This window comes from Sordaria macrospora, chromosome 7, assembly GCF_033870435.1.
Source record: "Sordaria macrospora chromosome 7, complete sequence".
Taxonomy (NCBI): domain Eukaryota; kingdom Fungi; phylum Ascomycota; class Sordariomycetes; order Sordariales; family Sordariaceae; genus Sordaria; species Sordaria macrospora.
This window is the reverse complement of record NC_089377.1, coordinates 3199703-3218315: the sequence shown is the minus strand read 5'-3', so window position 1 is coordinate 3218315 and position 18613 is coordinate 3199703. Positions and strand designations below refer to the sequence as shown.

Sequence of the window (18613 nt, the reverse complement as noted above, 5' to 3'; positions counted from 1 at the left end):
AGCTGAGGTGTTCTGTCGTGTCAGTGCCCGGTCCATCCCACGCCCAAATATTTACCTAGAGGTTGTTCACTCGTTGTTCGCCTTTCGCCCCCCCTGCCGCCGCTCAACCGCCCCGTCCGCCCCGTTCCCCAGTCATCCATCCCGTCCGCCGCTTGCCTTTCAGTTTCGTCCCACACAGGTCCATCAAAAACTCGCTTGGTCATTCCGCCGACCGACCCCTTCCTTCCCTTTGCCAGGGACTCGAACGCATTTCAAATTCCAAGTCCGGCCCACGCCATTTCTCCCCTTGCCCTTCGTCCTCTTTCACCTCCACAGGGCTGCGCTGCACAACCACTTAAACCTGGACCCGCGCGAACAGACCCTTTTTCCCCGTCAACGTCAGCAAACCTCAACGTCAACCCAACCAACCTACACGTTGGTTACGGCACGCCACGCCACGCCATGCCCTCGTGCCATTCAACACTATAAAACCTGCCTGCTTGCCATCGCGTGAGGTGGATATCATCACGGACAAAGACGCGTGTGGCGACCACCCACGCAGCCCGCGACTTGGAACGCGTTGGAAGCCCATGACCAGCATCACCGATACAGTCCGAATCAGGCATTCACCTTGTTTCAACAGGAATCCTCGTTGTGCCCTTCAGGGTCCTCAACCTCAGCCTATTTAGCGCACCCCGGACTTCGCTTTTTTTTTTCCGGTCGATAATCAACATTTCCGTTCGTTGTCCGATTGACTCCTTTTGACCACCAACGTTGGCCTTATATCAACCAACGATGCCTGTGGGATTGGATGACCCGCGACCGACGGCACTTCAACCTGCAGACATGAGTTCTCCTACACCTATCCGAAAGATTATCGCGGATCGCCCGCCACGATCGAAGCAGCGGGTCTCGGCGACATGGGCGGAAGAAGATGGTCCTTCCCCGAACACGCGTGCCTTCATGCATTCCAAGCAATACATAGAGACGAAGACGATCACGACTACGACGACTACGCAGCGGACATTTTCTCCCATCCAGATACGAGAACCACAAATGCTCGACCCCAAAGAATACCCGCTGGCTCAGCAACCGACGCCCGCGTTTCTGAAAACCTTCAAGTCCACATATACGATTCCCGATGGATCTGAATACAATAGTCCGAAATGGTCTTTGGCTGGTGGCACGGGAGCCGATGGGGGCTCCTCTCAACATCGACTGGAAGATAACGACTACACAGAGGAGGCAACAGTCGAAAGTGGGGGGTCTTTTACCCCTTCTTTTATCAAACGACGCCCGCGGCCCAAAGGATCTCGACGACCTTGCAGTCGTTTTGAGTCTCACATCAACAGCCCTTTGCCTAGGCTCATGGAGCTTCGTCGCGCATTAGCAAAAGGCCCACACCTTCAACGCCACCCCCGGACGGATATTGATTATTTGGCCACACCTGACGAGGCGGAAAGGGTTAGCGGTGACTTTGATGATGATGCCCCGCCGCTTCATCTTCCAAACCCCACGGAAGCCGAGACAAGCCAGTCAACCGCTTATGATGATGCAGAGAGCCAGGCTGGAAGCGAGACCCAGACCGTTTTCAGCGCGGTTGCCACGCCCCCCGTGACGGACGCCGAACATCAGCCCGTTGCCGATTATGATGAGCCTCTTCAACAAACGGTCAGGGGGCTGCACGCGAGCCACGCCATTAGTGCAGTAGCTGCACAAGACGCCAGTTTGCCTAGTCCGCGCCTATCGCCTACGCTTGCTGCGGCTCAGCTACAGCTTGTTCCTTCGGACGATGAGGGTGCTGATGACGAGGGAACGGCCTCTGCTCATGCTTTTGGCCGTGGCGGCCCGGGTCAGTGGCTAGACGAGACTGAAAGAACCGGTGATGCAGACGCTGAGATGGTCGACGACTCGCTTGTTCTGTCACCAGCCCAGTATGATCCTACCATCTCCCCGTCTCAGTTCGAGGGAGCCTTTCAGCAGGCGCTGATGAACCCCGGCATGATAATCGACAGCTTCGATGCGATGCCCACCCAGTTGAAGTCATGGATGATATATCAGCTTTTGCGTCGGTGCCCCAGGAAGACTCTTCAGGCGGTTGCTGATGTTGTCAACCCAGCCTTGAAGTGCGATTTCTTCCGCCGTCTTCCTACCGAACTCAGTCTCCATATTCTCTCCTACCTGGATCACCGCGATCTTTGCCGGGCAGCACAAGTATCAAAACAGTGGCGCAATATCATCGATAGCAACGAAACGGGTTGGAAGGAGTTGTTTGATCGGGATGGGTTTCAGCTTGCTCCTGGCGAACTTCAAAAGGCCATCGCCCAAGGGTGGGGCTGGCAGGATCCTGTTGGCGCGTTGGAAGGCGAGGTCGACCTGAGCCAGCATTCCAGACTGACATCAAGCGAGTCGGAGCTGTTCAAGTCTGCCGCCAAGTCTGAGAAGTCAGACAAGGCCGACTCCAGCCCTACTCCCAAGATAAGGTCTTCGAAGCGCAAGCGTAACGCAGGCCACTCGAACACTGAAAGATCCAAGCGCCGCGTCAGCTTTCAGGACCTCAGAGAAAGTTTTCATCAAACCCACAGATCCGAGGGTCCTATGTCAGCCGCTAATGCCGCTGCTTTGGCCGTTCCTGACCCCCAGATTGGGCTTCCAAGTCTACGTCGGCTTCATCTCTACAAGTCTCTGTACAGGAGACACTACATGATTCGCCAGAACTGGACTAGCGGAAAGGTTAGGCCCAGTCACGTCGCCTTTGCGGCGCACCCTCGACATGTCATAACATGCCTGCAGTTCGACGAGGACAAAATCATCACCGGTAGTGACGACACGCTGATCCATGTCTACGATACAAAAACCGGCAAGCTGCGTACGAAACTCGAGGGCCACGAAGGTGGAGTGTGGGCTCTCCAATACGTCGGAAACACGCTGGTTTCGGGTAGTACCGATCGGTCTGTCCGTGTTTGGGATATCCAAAAGGGCATTTGCACCCAAACATTCTATGGACATACGTCTACTGTCCGTTGCCTGCAAATCCTCATGCCGACGGAGACCGGGGAAGTGAAGAATGGCGAGCCGGTCATGATGCCCGAGAAGCCCTTGATTATTACTGGTTCTAGGGATAGTCAGTTGCGCGTCTGGCGCCTTCCAGAGCCGGGCTCTCGCCGGTACATTATGAACGGACCTGCGGCTAATGAAGAGAACTGCCCGTATTTTGTCCGTATTCTTCAGGGCCACGCGCACTCTGTCAGGTCCATTTCGGCTCACGGCGATATTCTCGTTTCGGGCAGCTACGACAGCACCGTTAGGGTTTGGCGCATCAGCACAGGCCAGCAGCTCCATGTTCTGTCCGGCCACAATCAAAAGGTTTACTCGGTGGTCTTGGATCACAAGCGGAACCGATGCATTTCGGGATCTATGGACAGTTACGTCAAGATTTGGGATCTGGACACGGGTGCATGCTTGTACACCTTGGAGGGGCACAGCTTGCTGGTCGGACTTCTCGACCTGCGTGACGAAAAGCTGGTCTCGGCCGCGGCAGATAGCACGCTGCGCATCTGGGACCCAGAGAACGGGAAGTGTAAGCACACCCTCATGGCTCACACTGGAGCGATCACGTGCTTCCAACATGATGGCCGCAAAGTCATCTCCGGAAGCGAGAAAACAGTGAAGATGTGGGATGTTCAAACCGGCGAATGCATGCAGGATCTCTTGACAGACCTGAGCGGGGTCTGGCAAGTCAAGTTTGACGAAAGGCGGTGCGTTGCGGCAGTGCAGCGTGGCAATTTGACTTATGTTGAGGTATGTACCAATCTCGCTATCACGGCATATGCCGGACGCGGATATGAACTAACTCGAATGCTTCTAGATTCTTGATTTTGGAGCTGTCCGAGACGGAGCTCCGCCCGAGGAACTCGGCAAAAGAAAACTCCTCAATGAGGCCGAAGTTCAACAACTCCTGCTTACAGAAGGAGAATGACCATTTTCGGAACGAAAACAAAAGTCGAAGCTCGGAGCGACGAAGAAAGCGACAAACGACAACGACAACGACAGCGGTTACTAAAGCATGGATACCCAATCTTGGCTTTCGAACAAGCAGCCTGTCAACAGCGTGGAACCTACCAAATCAATAATTCACCCTTCTACAATCAGTGGAAGGGAGGAACAACACAGTGGAAGGTCGACGCGCTCAATTTCTTGGGCCGCTGGACACACACTGCTCGTTTGCAGACGCTAAAGCTGATACTTTGGACGCTATGAGCATTTCTCTTTTTCTTTTAGGTCATGATCATTTACGATGACTTGTTAGGTGTCTATATGGGATATGAAATGGAAACTACACAAGGGCAAATGGGAGAAACAAAGCGAACGGAGTCAGGGAACACACGCATTGCGCGAAATATCGCACATCAATCATCAGCATTTCGAGGTGTTGGGAGCCCGGCCATTCTCACAAAGGTTTTTCCACGGAACGTTTCTTCTGTTCATATTTCTTTTTGTACTTTGTTTTCTTTCTTTTTCCTTGTTCTTCGGCGTTAGCATGTCAGTTCTGATGTTTCGCATATTAGTTTCGTTTGATGGCATTTGATCGGATTTTCTACGTACGCGCCAACTACTTCTCTTTTCAGTCTTGCCCTTTTACTTCGAACGAATAAAGCAGGGAGAAAAGTATCCAACGAATCCGGGGAGGGCAGGGTAGGGTAGGGTAAAGTTGCCCATCCGTAACATATTTTATTCGCATGTTACATTCGTTGTTAATAGTAGTCCCTCCATCCTCAACGGGTATCGGAATGGAATAGTGGTTTATCATCACCAAGCGAACTTTCAGGCACGGGAGTGGGAGCAGGAAAGGAGGAAATGTGATGGTCAAAAGTTCAACGAACGGATCATGGTGGCAGCTACAGATCTGATGATCTGTATACATTAATGATGGCGTTGGTGTTGGTGGCAGGAGTGATAACAGGTAGTAGCAGAACGTACACATTTGGTCTTGATGTTCCTTTCTTTCTGCATCTTTAATTGAGTTCCGGCTATCGTTATCTACCTAAACCACTTAGTTTGAAACAGGCAACAGGTTTTACATAGTAACTTTTATGGGTTTAACTTCTCTCAGATGAAAATGCCGTGGTTGTCTACCGTAGAAACTCAGTTAACTACCGGTACGTGCTTTCATGTTGACGGCCAGGAAATGCAACTGCCACACCGTTGACCCTGCAGGAGCTTTTTTGCCGGTTAAACGAGTTTCTACAGTATGCTCGTGATTTTCGTGACGTTGTGATTTTGTGATGATCGTGTCTGGTGTCTGCACTGCACTGCACTGCACTGCCCTACCAAACACCGAAGCGAGGTGCATAAAAACCGAAAAGGAATGGAAGGAAGGAAGAGACCAGGGCAGGAACAGTCAAGACAACAACAGCATGAAGGGAAGAAAATATCCTAAGATCCAGCACGAGAAAGACATACACACGGGACTTGAGTTAAACCTGCTGCAAAATAGTTTCTACTATATTACTACCATTAAGTTCTATAACTAAGTCTCCTGGTGATGAAGTCGAGTCTATCGACATCAAGGTGTTGGTTGTACCCTCATTATTCCCATGATTGTAACATCATTCCCCTAGAAAATCCTTCATACTAAAGCAGCCATGTAAGTAAGAAACCATTTCTGTCCATGAACAATTGAAAACCCGACGAGAAACCCCGACGCAAAACCCAGAAAGCACGAGTGTCCTCAAGGCAGCTAAGCAGGAAAGTACGACTGACGTTGGGTCCTTCCTTATCTGCACCGCGTCTCAGATGAGGTGCAGTGCAAATTTTGACTAAGGCACCGGCAGAGAGGGGTGAATCTGCGCCTAATGTAGTCCCTCGTAGAAGTCCGGGTGAGGATGAGCTGCAAGAAGCTTGATAGAAGGAGGTAGCGATCTCTGCTCCGCAGACTGACGGGATGGAAGCCGCGCCAGCCGCAGAGCATGAGCATGAGCAGGAGCAGGAGGATAAGGTAAGTATAACCTGAAGCGCCAGCAGATCGGCCAGCAGCGAGATTAGGTAGGCAGCGAAAATGCCAGCACGCCCTATGCAACATTGGCAAAGATCGATAACCTTGCAGAGCCGCGGGGTTGTGAAAAAAAAAAAAAAAAAAAAAAAAAAAAAAAAAAAAAAAAAAAGAGTTAAAAAGAGCTTTGGTAAGTATGCAATGCAATGCAGACCCTCACTCCAAAGGTATAGGGCCAACCAGTGAAGGGCAACCACTCAACCGTGACGCACTTGTCGGCACGCACCACGAGCACTTCCCGTCTCATTGGCCCGTGACAATTGCGTTTGCGTTCGCATTGTATCGCATCTTTTTTCTCCGTGCCCACACTCTGGAGTATTGGCAATTGTGCACTCAGACTCCGGTTGACAATAACTTGCGTCCAAGGCGTCAAAGTTGCGTCAAACCCGTTCAACCCGTCTAGCCTGTGCAGGCTATGTCCCCGTGCAGGCTCAGGTAGATGTACATATGTATATGCACGTAGATCTCGTTCCACGTTTCCGATATGCTCTCTTCATGCGCGGGCCGGAGGCCGCCTCGGATGATTAACCAAGGGTAAGGTAAGGTTAACCAAGGGTAAGCCCAAGATCAAGGTCCAGGTCCAGGCCTATATCTAGGAGGCCTCCCCCTCCCTTCTCGTTCGGTTGCTTCCCTTTCCTCTCATCATCACCCTTTGCCTGACCATCATCATTACTTTTTGTCCCCCACTCATTGTTGTCCTTCCAGGCATTGGGTTCTGAGGCCATGGTTGATTGGCGTTGTCTTTATCTTCATCTTTTGAATCCGACTTTGCCGGCTTCGTCGACTCATCAGAATCAGACTCGGTGTCGGAGCCATGGCCCCAAGACCAATCGTTACCCCAACCCCATCCCGGCCCCGAACCCGGACCCGATCCCCAGCTGTGATCAACCGAGGCAGAGGAAGGGGAGTGGGCAAGCGATACCGTTACTGTCGAAGGATCGCCATCTACAGTGGAAGTGAAGGTGTCGGGAATCCAGTTCGTGAGGAAGCCCGTAGGATTGGGACGATGAGAGGAAGAGCATGGCGATGTTGACGGAGATGTTGATGTTGAGGTGGAAGTTGACGTCGAGGAGTTCGACGAGCAGCGTGTGGTGATGGTTGACCACTTTGGTCTTTGCCAGGTTGTTTGAGGGATGATGGTTATGGAGGTACTGCTTATCAAGGTGCTGGTGGTAGACGCACATGGGGTTGAAGCCGGCGACGCGGTTGTGGAAGTGGTGGTGGTGGTGGTGGTGGTGCAAGGAGTCGCCTCACTTTGACCATGAACGTGTGACGAAGTAGTCGTCGTCCAAGTGGACGATGGACTCGAAGTCGAAGTTGAAGTCGAAGTCGAGCAAGGAACCGACACACTCTGTACCTCTACCGGAACAGATACAGTTGTGTCGGGTTGCCAGTTCGGCCTTGGATCAGGATGACTCGGAGGCTGAGGGCGAGGATCAAAATGCGGCCATTGGGGCTTAGGCCAAGTAGGCGGACCGTTGTGATCAGCCAAGGGACTTGAAGATCTGGTAGATGTTGTTGCTGGTCTTTCCCACGATGTTGATGTCAATGTCGGCGTCGATGTTGAAGTTAACGCTAACAAGGTGGAGGAGGATGAAGAAGACCATGCCGACGAAGAAGACGATGCCGGTCTCCAGCGGTCATCCATGTCATCACCAGGGGCAGACACGGTAACAGTAACCGTCACCAACCTCTCCCCATCGGCATCAGCGCCACGACTGACGCTGGGTTTGGGATAAGATACCCAATCTGAAAGCCTCCACCCATCGTTCGGACGGGGCCGGGACCAGCCGTTGCCATGAGGATGTTTAGGAATAGGTGCTGACACTGACTGAGTGATAGTAACCACTGAAACCGAAACCGGGACCGAAACTGTCGTCGAAACGGGAGCTGAAGCTGGACCGGCGGACTCAGTGACGGTCACAATCTGAGCCAACAGTCCTCTTTCTGGACCCCAAGCTGGGTCTCCGCCATGATGAGGAGGGGCTTCATGACCCTAACCTGCCTCGGGTCCGGGGCTGGGTCCCCAGCCGAGTTACGGTTGCGGTTGCTGCTGAGGACGAGGGTCCAGACGCGATCGAGTGACTGTAACAGTCCGGATCGTCTGGATCTCAGCCGGCTGAGACCATAACACAGAAGGTAGTGATTCACGAAGTCCAGCACCCTCAGTGACAGTAACTGTTACCACCCCACTGCCGTGCTCGAATACAGCTCGGAGAGCAATGGCAAAATCGAAGACGTCACGGTGACAGTCTCAGCAGAAGAAGCAGTAACCGTGACTGTAGAGGTAGCGTCTCCACATGGCGATGACGATGGCGATAGCGGCAATGGTGGTGGCCCCGGTGGGTAAAAGTTGGCATTGCCGTTTTGAGGAGAAGGATGGTGAGGAATAGCTTGGACTTGGACGGGTAGGGTAGCCCACGCCAGGAGGGCAAGTGAGAGGAGTGAACGTGAACAGGACATTATCGATTAGGAGAACGGAAGAAGAAACTCAAGACGCCGGGTGATGAGTTGGTCGATTGGCGTTTTGTCTGGTTGGTGAACTGAAAGCATGATTGAAGGTGAGTGGATGGGATCAGATTTATAGGAGTTGTTGTTGACGGACGACTTGGGATGTCTTCACCACTACCTTTTGGGATGTTTTGGACGTGGGATGGGGAGGGAGAAGGGCAAGTAGATAGATTGAGGTAAGGGAGCTTTATCAAGGTAGAAATATTGGGTATTTTCACTAATATCAAGGGTCACTATTGCGCAAGGTCAATTCACTTTACTTGTGCCCTGCATGACAAGAAGGGGGTTTTCAAGTTATTGGTACCAAAGTCTCCGACTTTTTCAGGAAACCGATGCGAAGAAGGTGAAATGGTGGTAAAACTTTAACAGTCCAGTAAATAAGTCTTGCTTTGGTCGAAGAAGACTGGTACACAAATGTGATAAGGACCATACCAACAGCATGAAAACACATCGGCCAGCGTCTCTCGGGGATTTGTCCATCCATGAACTACCTAGATATCGGGGTTCCAAGATACAACAAGGAAATATGGGATGCTCAAGTGGAATGTAACCAAGGTTGTAACGTACTGACCATCAGTGACATTTTCGGCTTATTTCTACCACCACTTCGCCTGCATAGCAACAAGTGCCCAAGTCTTCAATCGTTTATGATTCTTCAGGCAGCTTGAAGAAACGGACGCTGAAGAAGACCCTTTTTCCAGAACGTCTTTGGGCATGTAGAGCTCCCTTGTGACGTAAGGTATATATTGAAAGATATTGACAGTCCCTTAGCAAATTGGAGGGATTCGCAGAACCACAAAAAATATATTGCCGATAATATCTTCGAGTGTCTCTCTCGATTTTCAAGCGAAACTTCCCTTGAAGTTTGTCTCAGGAGTGTTGTCATGAGGTCCCATCGTCAGGGGCAACACCCCTGTCCCATAAAAGCCCCACAACCAATGCACTGGGGAAGTTCCCCACAGCAAGTAACATTTGACGTGCGTGGGCGTCCCTTGCAGGGGGGCAGCAGGGCTGACAGCAACGCGACAGCCGCTGTGGGACAACCGGACAAGCATTGACAGCGGCGGCCCGGTGCCCATGGCTAGCTGCCTGTCCCGTCAGGTCCAGTCCAGCCAACTTTCCCGGTTTCCAGTTCCAATTTCCATCCTGATCACCACCACCCACGGGCATCCAATTCCAATTCCGGCAACGTCGCCCTTCCACCGACCGGCATTTGACCTGGATTACCTTATCGGCGCGCCGCAGACCTCCCGTCCTCCGCCGTAGAGGTACATGATACACGATACCTACCCGACGTCAAAAGACAATACACCACGCCACATCACATCCACACGAGGCTGGCCTACTTGCTTGCTTACTCAATACCCGGATACCTACCCTACCGTTCGCCAAACTACTCGATCAACCGAACCCTCCACCCCTCTCAGCAACCTGGACCAGAAGACGGGAGAAATAACCGACCGATGCTACACACTCTCTTCAAGTCCATTCGCAGGCGGTGACTAGAACTAGTAGTCACCCTCAACAACATGCCCATGTCCATGGCGCCCTCTGGTCATACTCGAGATTCCAGAAACAGGACGAGGGCCGGTTCCCTTGGGACTCTCGGGTCTATCGAGTCTAAGCATGGCGGCGGCTTGATTGGGTCTGTTTCGCGGTGGTGGATGGTACGTTTGATTTCCCCGTGGAGCTCACGATAGCTTCATGCAAGACCCGACGATTATTACTAGTTCTTAGGACAAAGTGACTAGTTGCTAACTAACACGTTGGTGATTTGCTGTATAGAGATCTTACACCTCAGACTGGGTCGCCTTCTCCCTTCTTCTTGTGGGATACATCTTCATTGCGGCGTTCGTCGAGCCTTTTCATCGATTGTTTACTATTAATGATATAAGGATCTCGTTTCCTCATGCTGAGGTTGAGAGGGTGCCTGTTTGTATGTTTACCCTTCGCCCATCTGCCCTTCTGCCCTTTGCCCTATCTCGTCCCTTCCCACTCACCTCTTTCCTCCCTCCTCTCTCTATTCCCTCCCTCCTCTCTCTATTCCCTCTCTCCTCCCTCACTTCCACTCTCTAGTACCTAACTAACCCTCCTTCTCCCTAACAGCTCACCTCTTCGCCTACGCCCTCTTCCTCCCCCTCTTTCTCCTCCTCCTCACCAATTACCTATTACACTCCCCGCGTCACATCCACCACCTCTCCCTCCTCGGCTTCCTAACTTCCATAATCCTCACCACTTTTTTGACGGACCTAATAAAAAACATGGTCGGCCGTCCGCGCCCCGACCTCATCGCGCGCTGCCAACCACTCCCCGACACGCCCCCCAACAAGCTCGTCGGCGTCGAGATCTGCACGCAAACGGACCATCACACGCTGCACGACGGGTGGCGTAGTTTTCCCTCTGGCCATAGCAGTTTTGCGTTTGCAGGGCTGGGGTACTTGGCGCTTTTTTGGTGTGGGCAGTTCAGGGCGTTTTCTACCTCTTCTTCTTCATCTCCGGGAGGGGGATCTTCGGGGATAATGGATGGGATGGAAAAAGTTTTGGTCAAAAGGGATTTGCTCAAGGCATTGCTTTGCTTATCCCCATTACTGGGGGCGTTGATGATAGCCATCAGCCGCTGCATGGATTACCGGCATGACGTGGAGGATGTGTGTGTCGGGAGCTTGATGGGGTGGGTGATTACTTATTGGAGCTATAGGCGGTATTGGCCGCGGTTGAGCAATGGGAGGTGTGGGGAGCCTTATTCGGGGATGAATGGGGAGCGAGGGGATCAGGGGGATTTGTTGGGTGGGAATGGTGCTCGAAGGTACTCGAGGGTGAGGGATGAGGAGGAGGCGGTGGGAGGTGGAGGGTTTCAGAGAAATGTAGGGACTTCCAGCTTTGTTTCGCCTCCTGATGTGGAGTTGGGGCCTTTGGAGAGCCCGAGATGAGGATGATATGATATGACAGTTAGTGGATGAATGCTAATTAGGATGGTTTTTTATAGATTCTGCCTTGATTTGATACTTTGATGTATCTTGTGCGTGTAACATATGGGGTTTTACCTCTTTAGGTATGGTAAAACTTCCTCATTGTATTCTTGGATGTTGGTTAGATGTATGGTAACATTCATCGATGTATTATTGGATCTTGTTGGCTAGCTTGCAAAGCACGGCGAGCTTCGAAGGAGCATATGGTGGGGATTTGCGACCCGTGTTCATGTCCATTCATCATTTGGCGTATCATGGTCATTCCTTCTATTAGTACAGAAAGCGCTGTCTAGACTAAACGCAGGCCGGCTTTCCACTATGTTCCTTGGGTAGAACTATGCGTGAGATTCATCACTCCTACTTGTCCTCCGTGTTGTCATCCTTCGCCAGGTCGTGTTCCTTCAATAACGCCGTGATCTCGTCCGCGCTCCATAGCCTGTGGTAGATCTTGCCGTCCTTGGTCTGGCCAACCGTCGCGAACTCGACTGTAACAAAAACATTAGCAAGATTCTATCCCCAGTCATTGTATTGCTGGCACTCACTCTTCTCGGGGCTCAGTTTTGTCGAGTCCATGGTCTTGCTCAGCACCTTGACGGCCATGGCGCACGCCTCCTTGAGGTTGCAGTCCTCCTTGTAATCCTGCTTCAGCAAGCTCTGGGCGCTCGCGTTGTTGGCACCCGCACTGGTTGCCTTCCAGCCGCCGTAGTTACCCGAGGGGTTGCTGAGGTAGAGCTGGAACTGACGCTGGGGGTCCCAGCCGGCGTAGATGAAGGAAACGCCAAAGGGACGGAGACCGCCGTGTTGTGTGTAGCCTTGCTTGAGATCGCAGAGACGGCGCACTAGCTGCTCGCAGGGGATGTCCTCGTTGTAGGTCAAAAGGTATTTTTGAGCGGCTTGTCGGGCGTAGTTGATGAGAATGTTGGCATCGGCTGTCATGCCGGCGACGGCGCAGATCATGTTGCTGGAGGGAAGGAAGACATTCAGGTTAGTTGATCGAGACACCTGATTAACAGAAGGTAAGGAATGCGCCGCCTTACTCGTTGAGAATGTAGAGCTTCTCGGCCGATGTGTCTTGCTCGAGGAGCTTGGAGGTGACCTTGCGCTCAGCAGCTAGGACGATGCCATCCTTGGCGAGGATACCGATGGCGGTACCGGCATGCGAAATAGCTTCCAGAGCATATTCGACCTGGTACAGACGACCTTCGGGGGAGAAGATGGTTGTCTGTGGGAAGATGGTGTGTTAGTTTTTGTGTGAACCTCAAGCTTCAAACAAGCTGCCATCACCACCACCACTGACTGCTACCCCCCTCCTCCTCCATTTGGCGATAGGTAAACCAGGCGGCGGCGGGCTGACGGGGTCACTGCCCACTTACTCGGGAATCGTATCTTCTCGACATGGTTCAATTCGATATGGCGATTAACTGTGGGAAATGGTACGGCGGGTTTGACTGGTTCTTGGTCTGTCGTCTGCAAGCGCCAAGTGTGCTTGTCTGTTGCGTGGTGATGTTGTTTTGGTTTGGTTTGTATTTGTCAACAAACCGGAAGCTGGATGGACGTGGAAGGCGGGAAGGCTGATGCTGAGGTGCAGCAGCGCAGTGGACTTCCCTTCAGTGAGTGCTGTCAGGCCGCCCTGGAGCTCCAGGCAAGCAAGCATCCAACGCGTCAGGTACCTCCTTGACTGGAAAAGAAGGTCCAGATTGCCCGCCCGCCAGCTGCCAAACTGCCTGCCGGACTCTCTGGATAGCACTCTGACGTCTTATCCAATAACCACGCTAGTCCCATTCGGGCGGGTTATAGTGAAAGAGCTCCCCTTGCCGTTGCCCGTGAACCTTCAGATGCTCGGCTGCTCAGAGCCTCAGCGCCCGAAACCACCCCGCTTTCCCGCTTCCCGCTGTTAAGCCCAAGCTGGGCAACTTGACTGGCTGCCTAACAATTATCGCTAAGCAACTGCCTGGGGATGTCGGTACAAGATCCGGTCGCCGCCTCCACCTCAGCAAACTCCTCCTTCCAACCTCCACAATTCCGTCACTCAGTCGCGACACGGCTTCTTTCTTCTTTCTCTCTTCAGCGACTTCTTCCTTTGAACATAGTCGGCAATTTCCACGACCGCTACACATTGGATCTCGGTCCTCTTCTCTTGTCGCCCAACTCTCCTGTGCTGTGCTGGCGTCAAATACAATCGATTCTCTGAACCACCGACCGACGCGTTATTCTTCTCTCGACATTCAGTTGTTCCGTCGGCCGTCACGCGAGATTTCCCTGACGATCCCTCCGCATTCTACGGTACTCTGTCGACCTTCTAACGGGACGCGTGGAGCTTGGACCTCTGCAGGAAGAAGAAGGACATTGACATTACCCGACACTTCTGGACTACGACCAACACCACCAACCAACAGCAGTGTCGTCGAGTCTTGTCCATTATAGCTTTTCATCCGTTCCAACATTTCCCCTCAACCAGCAATCCGACAATCTCGTGTGATCCGTCATTCGGATTGTTGCTTCCCGGATCCATCCAACTGCCGCATAAAGCAGCAGCAGCAACAAGACGACCAACAACAAAAACAACAACAAAAACAACAGCAGACATCAACACACTTTGCCTTGCGCAAACCAGGAGGGAACATAATTGAGGATTTGCTAGGTCTAGCTGCAAGATTCTAGCCTGCCAGCGACACATAGCTTCAGGATCATTTCTTCGTTCTTTGTTGAGACAGCCCTCCTCTTGGGCAGTCAACTTGTCGCCATCACATTGCTAGCTCTACTTTTCTCGCACGCGTAAAATATCTTTCTCTGTCTGTCTAATGCCCGCATGAGGATCCGCTCTCCACGCATGTCTTGAGCCATCTGCAGTAGACCGACCGCGCGCGCGTCAGACAAAAAGTGGAAGCTCTCCAATCGTACCTATCCGAACAAGGCTGGAGAGTTCGCTGTCCATTGAAAGCCGTACCTACAGTACATCCATACCTACCCCAAAGTACCCGAACTTGACCATTGTTGTCGAGAATCGCCATTATGTCTGGTAAGCAACGCAGTCATACATACAATGTCATGTTTTTCGTCTCGCAATAGCATTATCCAAGCAAGCGCCAGTGCCAGGCAGCTCCCGTCACCCCCCATGCCACATTTTCCCATACCGAGACGTCAAGCCCCCCTCGAAGCTAGAGCTAACCACACGATACGCGATGCTAGAACCCGAACCGCGCCGATCGGTTAGAGCCACAAAGGGCCAGCACAAGGCCCTGGAACAACTCGACCAAATTGACATTCCCAAGAAGCGCGGGAAGAAGCAGGCCAAGAAAGCAGTCCCCGAGCCAGAAGAGCCCGAGGAAGAGATCATCCGATGCGTCTGCGGCGCCACCGAACAAGATGAGGATTCCGGCGAACCCTGGATTGCCTGCGACATGTGCGGCGCCTGGCAGCACAACATCTGCATGGGCATGAGCCAGTATAGCGAAGATTTACCTAAGGAGTACTTCTGCGAGCTGTGCAAGCCCGAGAACCACCAGGAACTGCTCAATGGCATCAAGAACGGCGAGAGGCCGTGGGAGGCCAGGCGGAAAGCCTTCGAGGAGGAAAAGGCCGAGAAACGGAGAAGAGGCAACAAGAAGAAATCCAAGAGGGTTAGCGACCACAAGGAGGAAAGCGCCCAGGCCTCACAGAAACCAAAGCCATCTCCCGCGCCAGAACCTAAGAAGGATGCCAAGAGCGCAGCTGGACAGAAGCGCAAGACGACAGAACCTGCGCCAGAGAAGGAACCCAAGCAAAAGGTCCGAAAGGTCACAGAGACCCCAGCTCCACCTCTCCCATCATACAAGGCCCCAGATGACATCGCCGGCAAGATCAGTGAGTTACCAGAGCTTCGGCAAGGGGCTGCCAAGCTCCTTTCTAAATCTCTTGCGCACTCTATTGGAGTTGCCGAGAAGAAGGGGGTGTCGGTTCCTTCCGAAGGCGTCTCAGCTACCGCAGAGAAGTTGGCTATTCAGATCGAGCGTGCTGTTCACGATTCCCACCAATCAACTGCCTATAGCGGTCAGATGCGGACATTGAGCTATAACATCAAGATCAACCAAGACCTTACTACCGGTCTGCTTAACCGCACCCTTACCCCTACGATGCTGGCTTCCATGACAACAGAGGAGCTGGCAACCAAGGAGCTGCAGAAAGAAACCGCCGAGATGAAGGCTAGGGCCGAGAAACAGTCCATCATGATCACCGAAGATGTTCCTAGGATACGGAAAACGCACAAGGGCGAGGAAATCATTGGGGACGAGAGCTTCAACCTTTCGACTGATGTTTCCTCCGCCCCCGTACGTAGGCCGCCCCAGGAGACAACTGAGCCCCCGAAGAAACGCGTTAAGGAAGAGGGACCGGAGAGGGCTGCTCAGGGGACGGCTTCGAAGCGATCTTCGAGGGATCTGACCGTGGACACCCAAAAGTCGCCCAGCACAGGGAACTTTGATATCAACAAGGTCTTCTCAAGTGTCAAGTCGCCTACTCAATCACACAACAGACGCCCATCTGCCATGTCTACTTCAACAGGTCCGGGTGTTGACGCAGATGTCGACCGCCTTCTGGATGACGGCACACAATCCCCGCCTTACTCACCGAAGGAGGAAATTCTTGACCCTGATGTGGTGTGGAAGGGAAATCTGGTGATGAATACCATTGCAGACTTCCAAGTCACTGCCAAGCATATCGGCGGTGCCAGGCTCAAGGAGTCGATCGGCTTGGAATGGGACAAGCTGATACCCAAGACACTTACTGTCTGCGGACGGATTGACGAACAGCAAGCTATTGTCTACCTCTGTGGCTTGAGGTACAGTCTTCCCACTGATGTGGTAGTGGTGAGCCTGCAGCCTACGTCGGCGGCCTCCAAGCCCCAGTTTCAACGCCTGGTTGATTATTTTGTGCACAAGAAGCGATACGGTGTCATAGGAGACAGAGGGGTAGCGAATGTCCGCGACACCTACCTCGTTCCCGTGTTGCCCGGCACAGGTCAATACCCAGAGTTTATGCTGAACCTGGCGGAGAACAATATTCCCGAGACCAGGACAGAGCCGATGCTGCTCGGCGTATTTGTCTATCGTAACGATCCCGATACTATTATGCGGCTACATGGGACTAATGAATATAACCAAGTAGTGGCGAACCAGTCCACCAAGGTTCACACGAGCTTTGCCCAGACACCGGCACCATCATCGCCAGCGCTGGCGAACCTCCCTCTGGGCCACCGCCCTTCTCTCTCGACGCCTGCGTTCTCGCCGACATCTCCTCAGGGCACGTTCCCTAACTACCCTACTCCTAGGCACAGTAGCACCCCTTCACAAGTGCCACCACAGCAACAGCAGCAACCGCAGCCAACGCCGCCGGCTCATCATCCGGTGAGCCACATGCAGCATCCCGCTGTCGACCAGGTGCAGAAACAGGGAGAAGCCATTGCTAGAGAAGTTCTGGGTCATCTGATCACTAGTCCGACGGTTGCGTTCCTGTTGCCTCAGGCTCACAAAATGTCACGTAAGGAATGGGAAGTGATCAAGAAGATCTACGAACGAGATCCCAAGGCTCGTGACGACCTCCCTTACCTCAGCAACGTTTTGGAGAGAGAGAGTACCAATGCGCAAGCCAAGGCTGCTCAAGCTCAGCAACAGTCCCAGCAGCATCCGATGCATCAACAGCAACAGCATCAACAGCAGATGCATCATCAGCCTCACCATCAACAACATCATCCGCAACACCAGGGTCAGCATCAGCAGCAGCAGCATTTGCCGCAGCACCCGCCCCAACATCAACCACAACACCAGACTCACCATCAGCCTCAGCCTCAGCATCAACAGCAACATCAGGCTCATCACCCACCGCAACATCAGCAGCCTCAGCATCAGCCACAGCAACAGGCTCATCATCAACCTCATCCTCCTCCACCGCAGCATCGGCCTCAGCATATGCAGCATCAGCAGCATCATCAACAGCAGCAGCACCAGCAGCAACACCCACCACAACATCAACCCCAGCATGCTTCCCAACACGCTCCCCAGCACCAACAACAACATCAAGTGCAACATCCACCCCAGCATCAGGCTGCTGCTCAACCACACCCGCAAGCGGCCCAGCCGACCCCACCGGCCTCTCATCATACTCAACCGCCTCAACATCAGCATCAACAACAGCAACCGCAGCACGCGCAGCCTCACCCCCCGGCGCAGCATCAAGTTCATCCACAACATCACCAACAGCACTTCACCCCGCCATTGCGAAACACTCCTATTCCCCCCCCGTCCATCCCACCGGCAGCTGCTGGCGCTGGTGGTCCCGTTAAGCAAACGCCTATCCCGCCTCCGCCCATTCCTCCCCAGGCTACCACGGCAGCGGCAGCAACCGGTCCTCCTCCCGCCTAGAGGGGCGACGGACAGCGGACAAACCACCCGGACTCAGCAGCAGCGGTCAGGAATAGTAGTGGCAACAGCAATAGCAATAGCAATAGTACGAGGCCTGCAGCACCGACAAAGCAAAGTGACAAGAAACAACAGCCAAGCACACCGCGAAGGGAGGAGAGGGGGTCGTTATCAAGACCAGGGTCAGAGGCGCGATCGAAAGTTATGGCATCAGCATCAGCTACAAAGATACCAGCATCGGCTCCAACAAAGCTGGCGCTCCCGCCGCTTGATACCGACCTCGACCGTCGTCCTCATCTCCCCCCTCCTCATTATTCTCGCACAACGACGACAACAACAAACCTTCGCCGCGAAGTCTGTTGGTTGCCACTAGTCCGGTAGTTGATCATCGACAACAACAACACAGAAGAAGAAGAAGAAGAAGTGATAGTACTGCAGCAAGTAGTACAGCCGGCAGCATTACTGGTGGTGGTGGTGTTGGTGGAAGCAGACATCAGTCTCCCTCAGCCAACTCGGTTGCATCCTTTACATCATCTGTTCAATCAGCATCCGTTGTGGGGTCCGTTCAGGCGGCAGCTGGTCAAGCAGTAACTCCGTCGTCGGCCAGACCGACGCCTAGAAGAAGATTATTGTGTCTGCAGTCGACGGCGGCGGAGAAGCAGAAGAAGAAGAACAGCAATAACAACAATAACAAGTCACGAGACGTGACG

General features: G+C 52.9%; 5 protein-coding genes across 5 annotated transcripts; 4 read left to right on the top strand and 1 right to left on the bottom strand.

The window, feature by feature from the left end:
* Window positions 1-185: 185 nt before the first annotated feature.
* Window positions 186-3958, top strand: SMAC4_06966 (uncharacterized protein; the record flags this gene model as incomplete). The annotated part of the gene is made up of 2 exons (XM_066090544.1): window positions 186-3780; window positions 3848-3958. Exons 1-2 carry the CDS (start codon window positions 775-777, stop codon window positions 3956-3958), a joined length of 3117 nt encoding a protein of 1038 aa, XP_065947823.1. The 5' UTR covers window positions 186-774.
* Window positions 3959-4329: 371 nt separating this feature from the next.
* Window positions 4330-4518, top strand: SMAC4_14133 (uncharacterized protein; the record flags this gene model as incomplete). Its single annotated transcript, XM_066091791.1, has 1 exon — window positions 4330-4518. The coding sequence occupies one exon, from the start codon at window positions 4330-4332 to the stop codon at window positions 4516-4518; it is 189 nt and encodes a 62-aa protein (XP_065947822.1).
* A 4952-nt stretch (window positions 4519-9470) lies between these two features.
* SMAC4_12097 (uncharacterized protein) lies at window positions 9471-11698 on the top strand. The gene is made up of 3 exons (XM_003349082.2): window positions 9471-10209; window positions 10328-10478; window positions 10649-11698. The coding sequence occupies exons 1-3, from the start codon at window positions 10072-10074 to the stop codon at window positions 11470-11472; spliced, it is 1113 nt and encodes a 370-aa protein (XP_003349130.1). The 5' UTR covers window positions 9471-10071; the 3' UTR covers window positions 11473-11698.
* A 24-nt stretch (window positions 11699-11722) lies between these two features.
* Window positions 11723-14680, bottom strand: SMAC4_06967 (uncharacterized protein). Its single transcript, XM_003349083.2, has 4 exons — window positions 12885-14680; window positions 12549-12733; window positions 12054-12472; window positions 11723-11996 (listed from the first exon to the last, which is right to left on the bottom strand). Exons 1-4 carry the CDS (start codon window positions 12906-12908, stop codon window positions 11869-11871), a joined length of 756 nt encoding a protein of 251 aa, XP_003349131.1. The 5' UTR covers window positions 12909-14680; the 3' UTR covers window positions 11723-11868.
* Window positions 14681-14693: 13 nt separating this feature from the next.
* On the top strand, window positions 14694-17906 carry SMAC4_06968 (uncharacterized protein; the record flags this gene model as incomplete). Its single annotated transcript, XM_003349084.2, has 1 exon — window positions 14694-17906. The coding sequence occupies one exon, from the start codon at window positions 14694-14696 to the stop codon at window positions 17904-17906; it is 3213 nt and encodes a 1070-aa protein (XP_003349132.2).
* Between the last annotated feature and the right edge of the window lie 707 nt (window positions 17907-18613).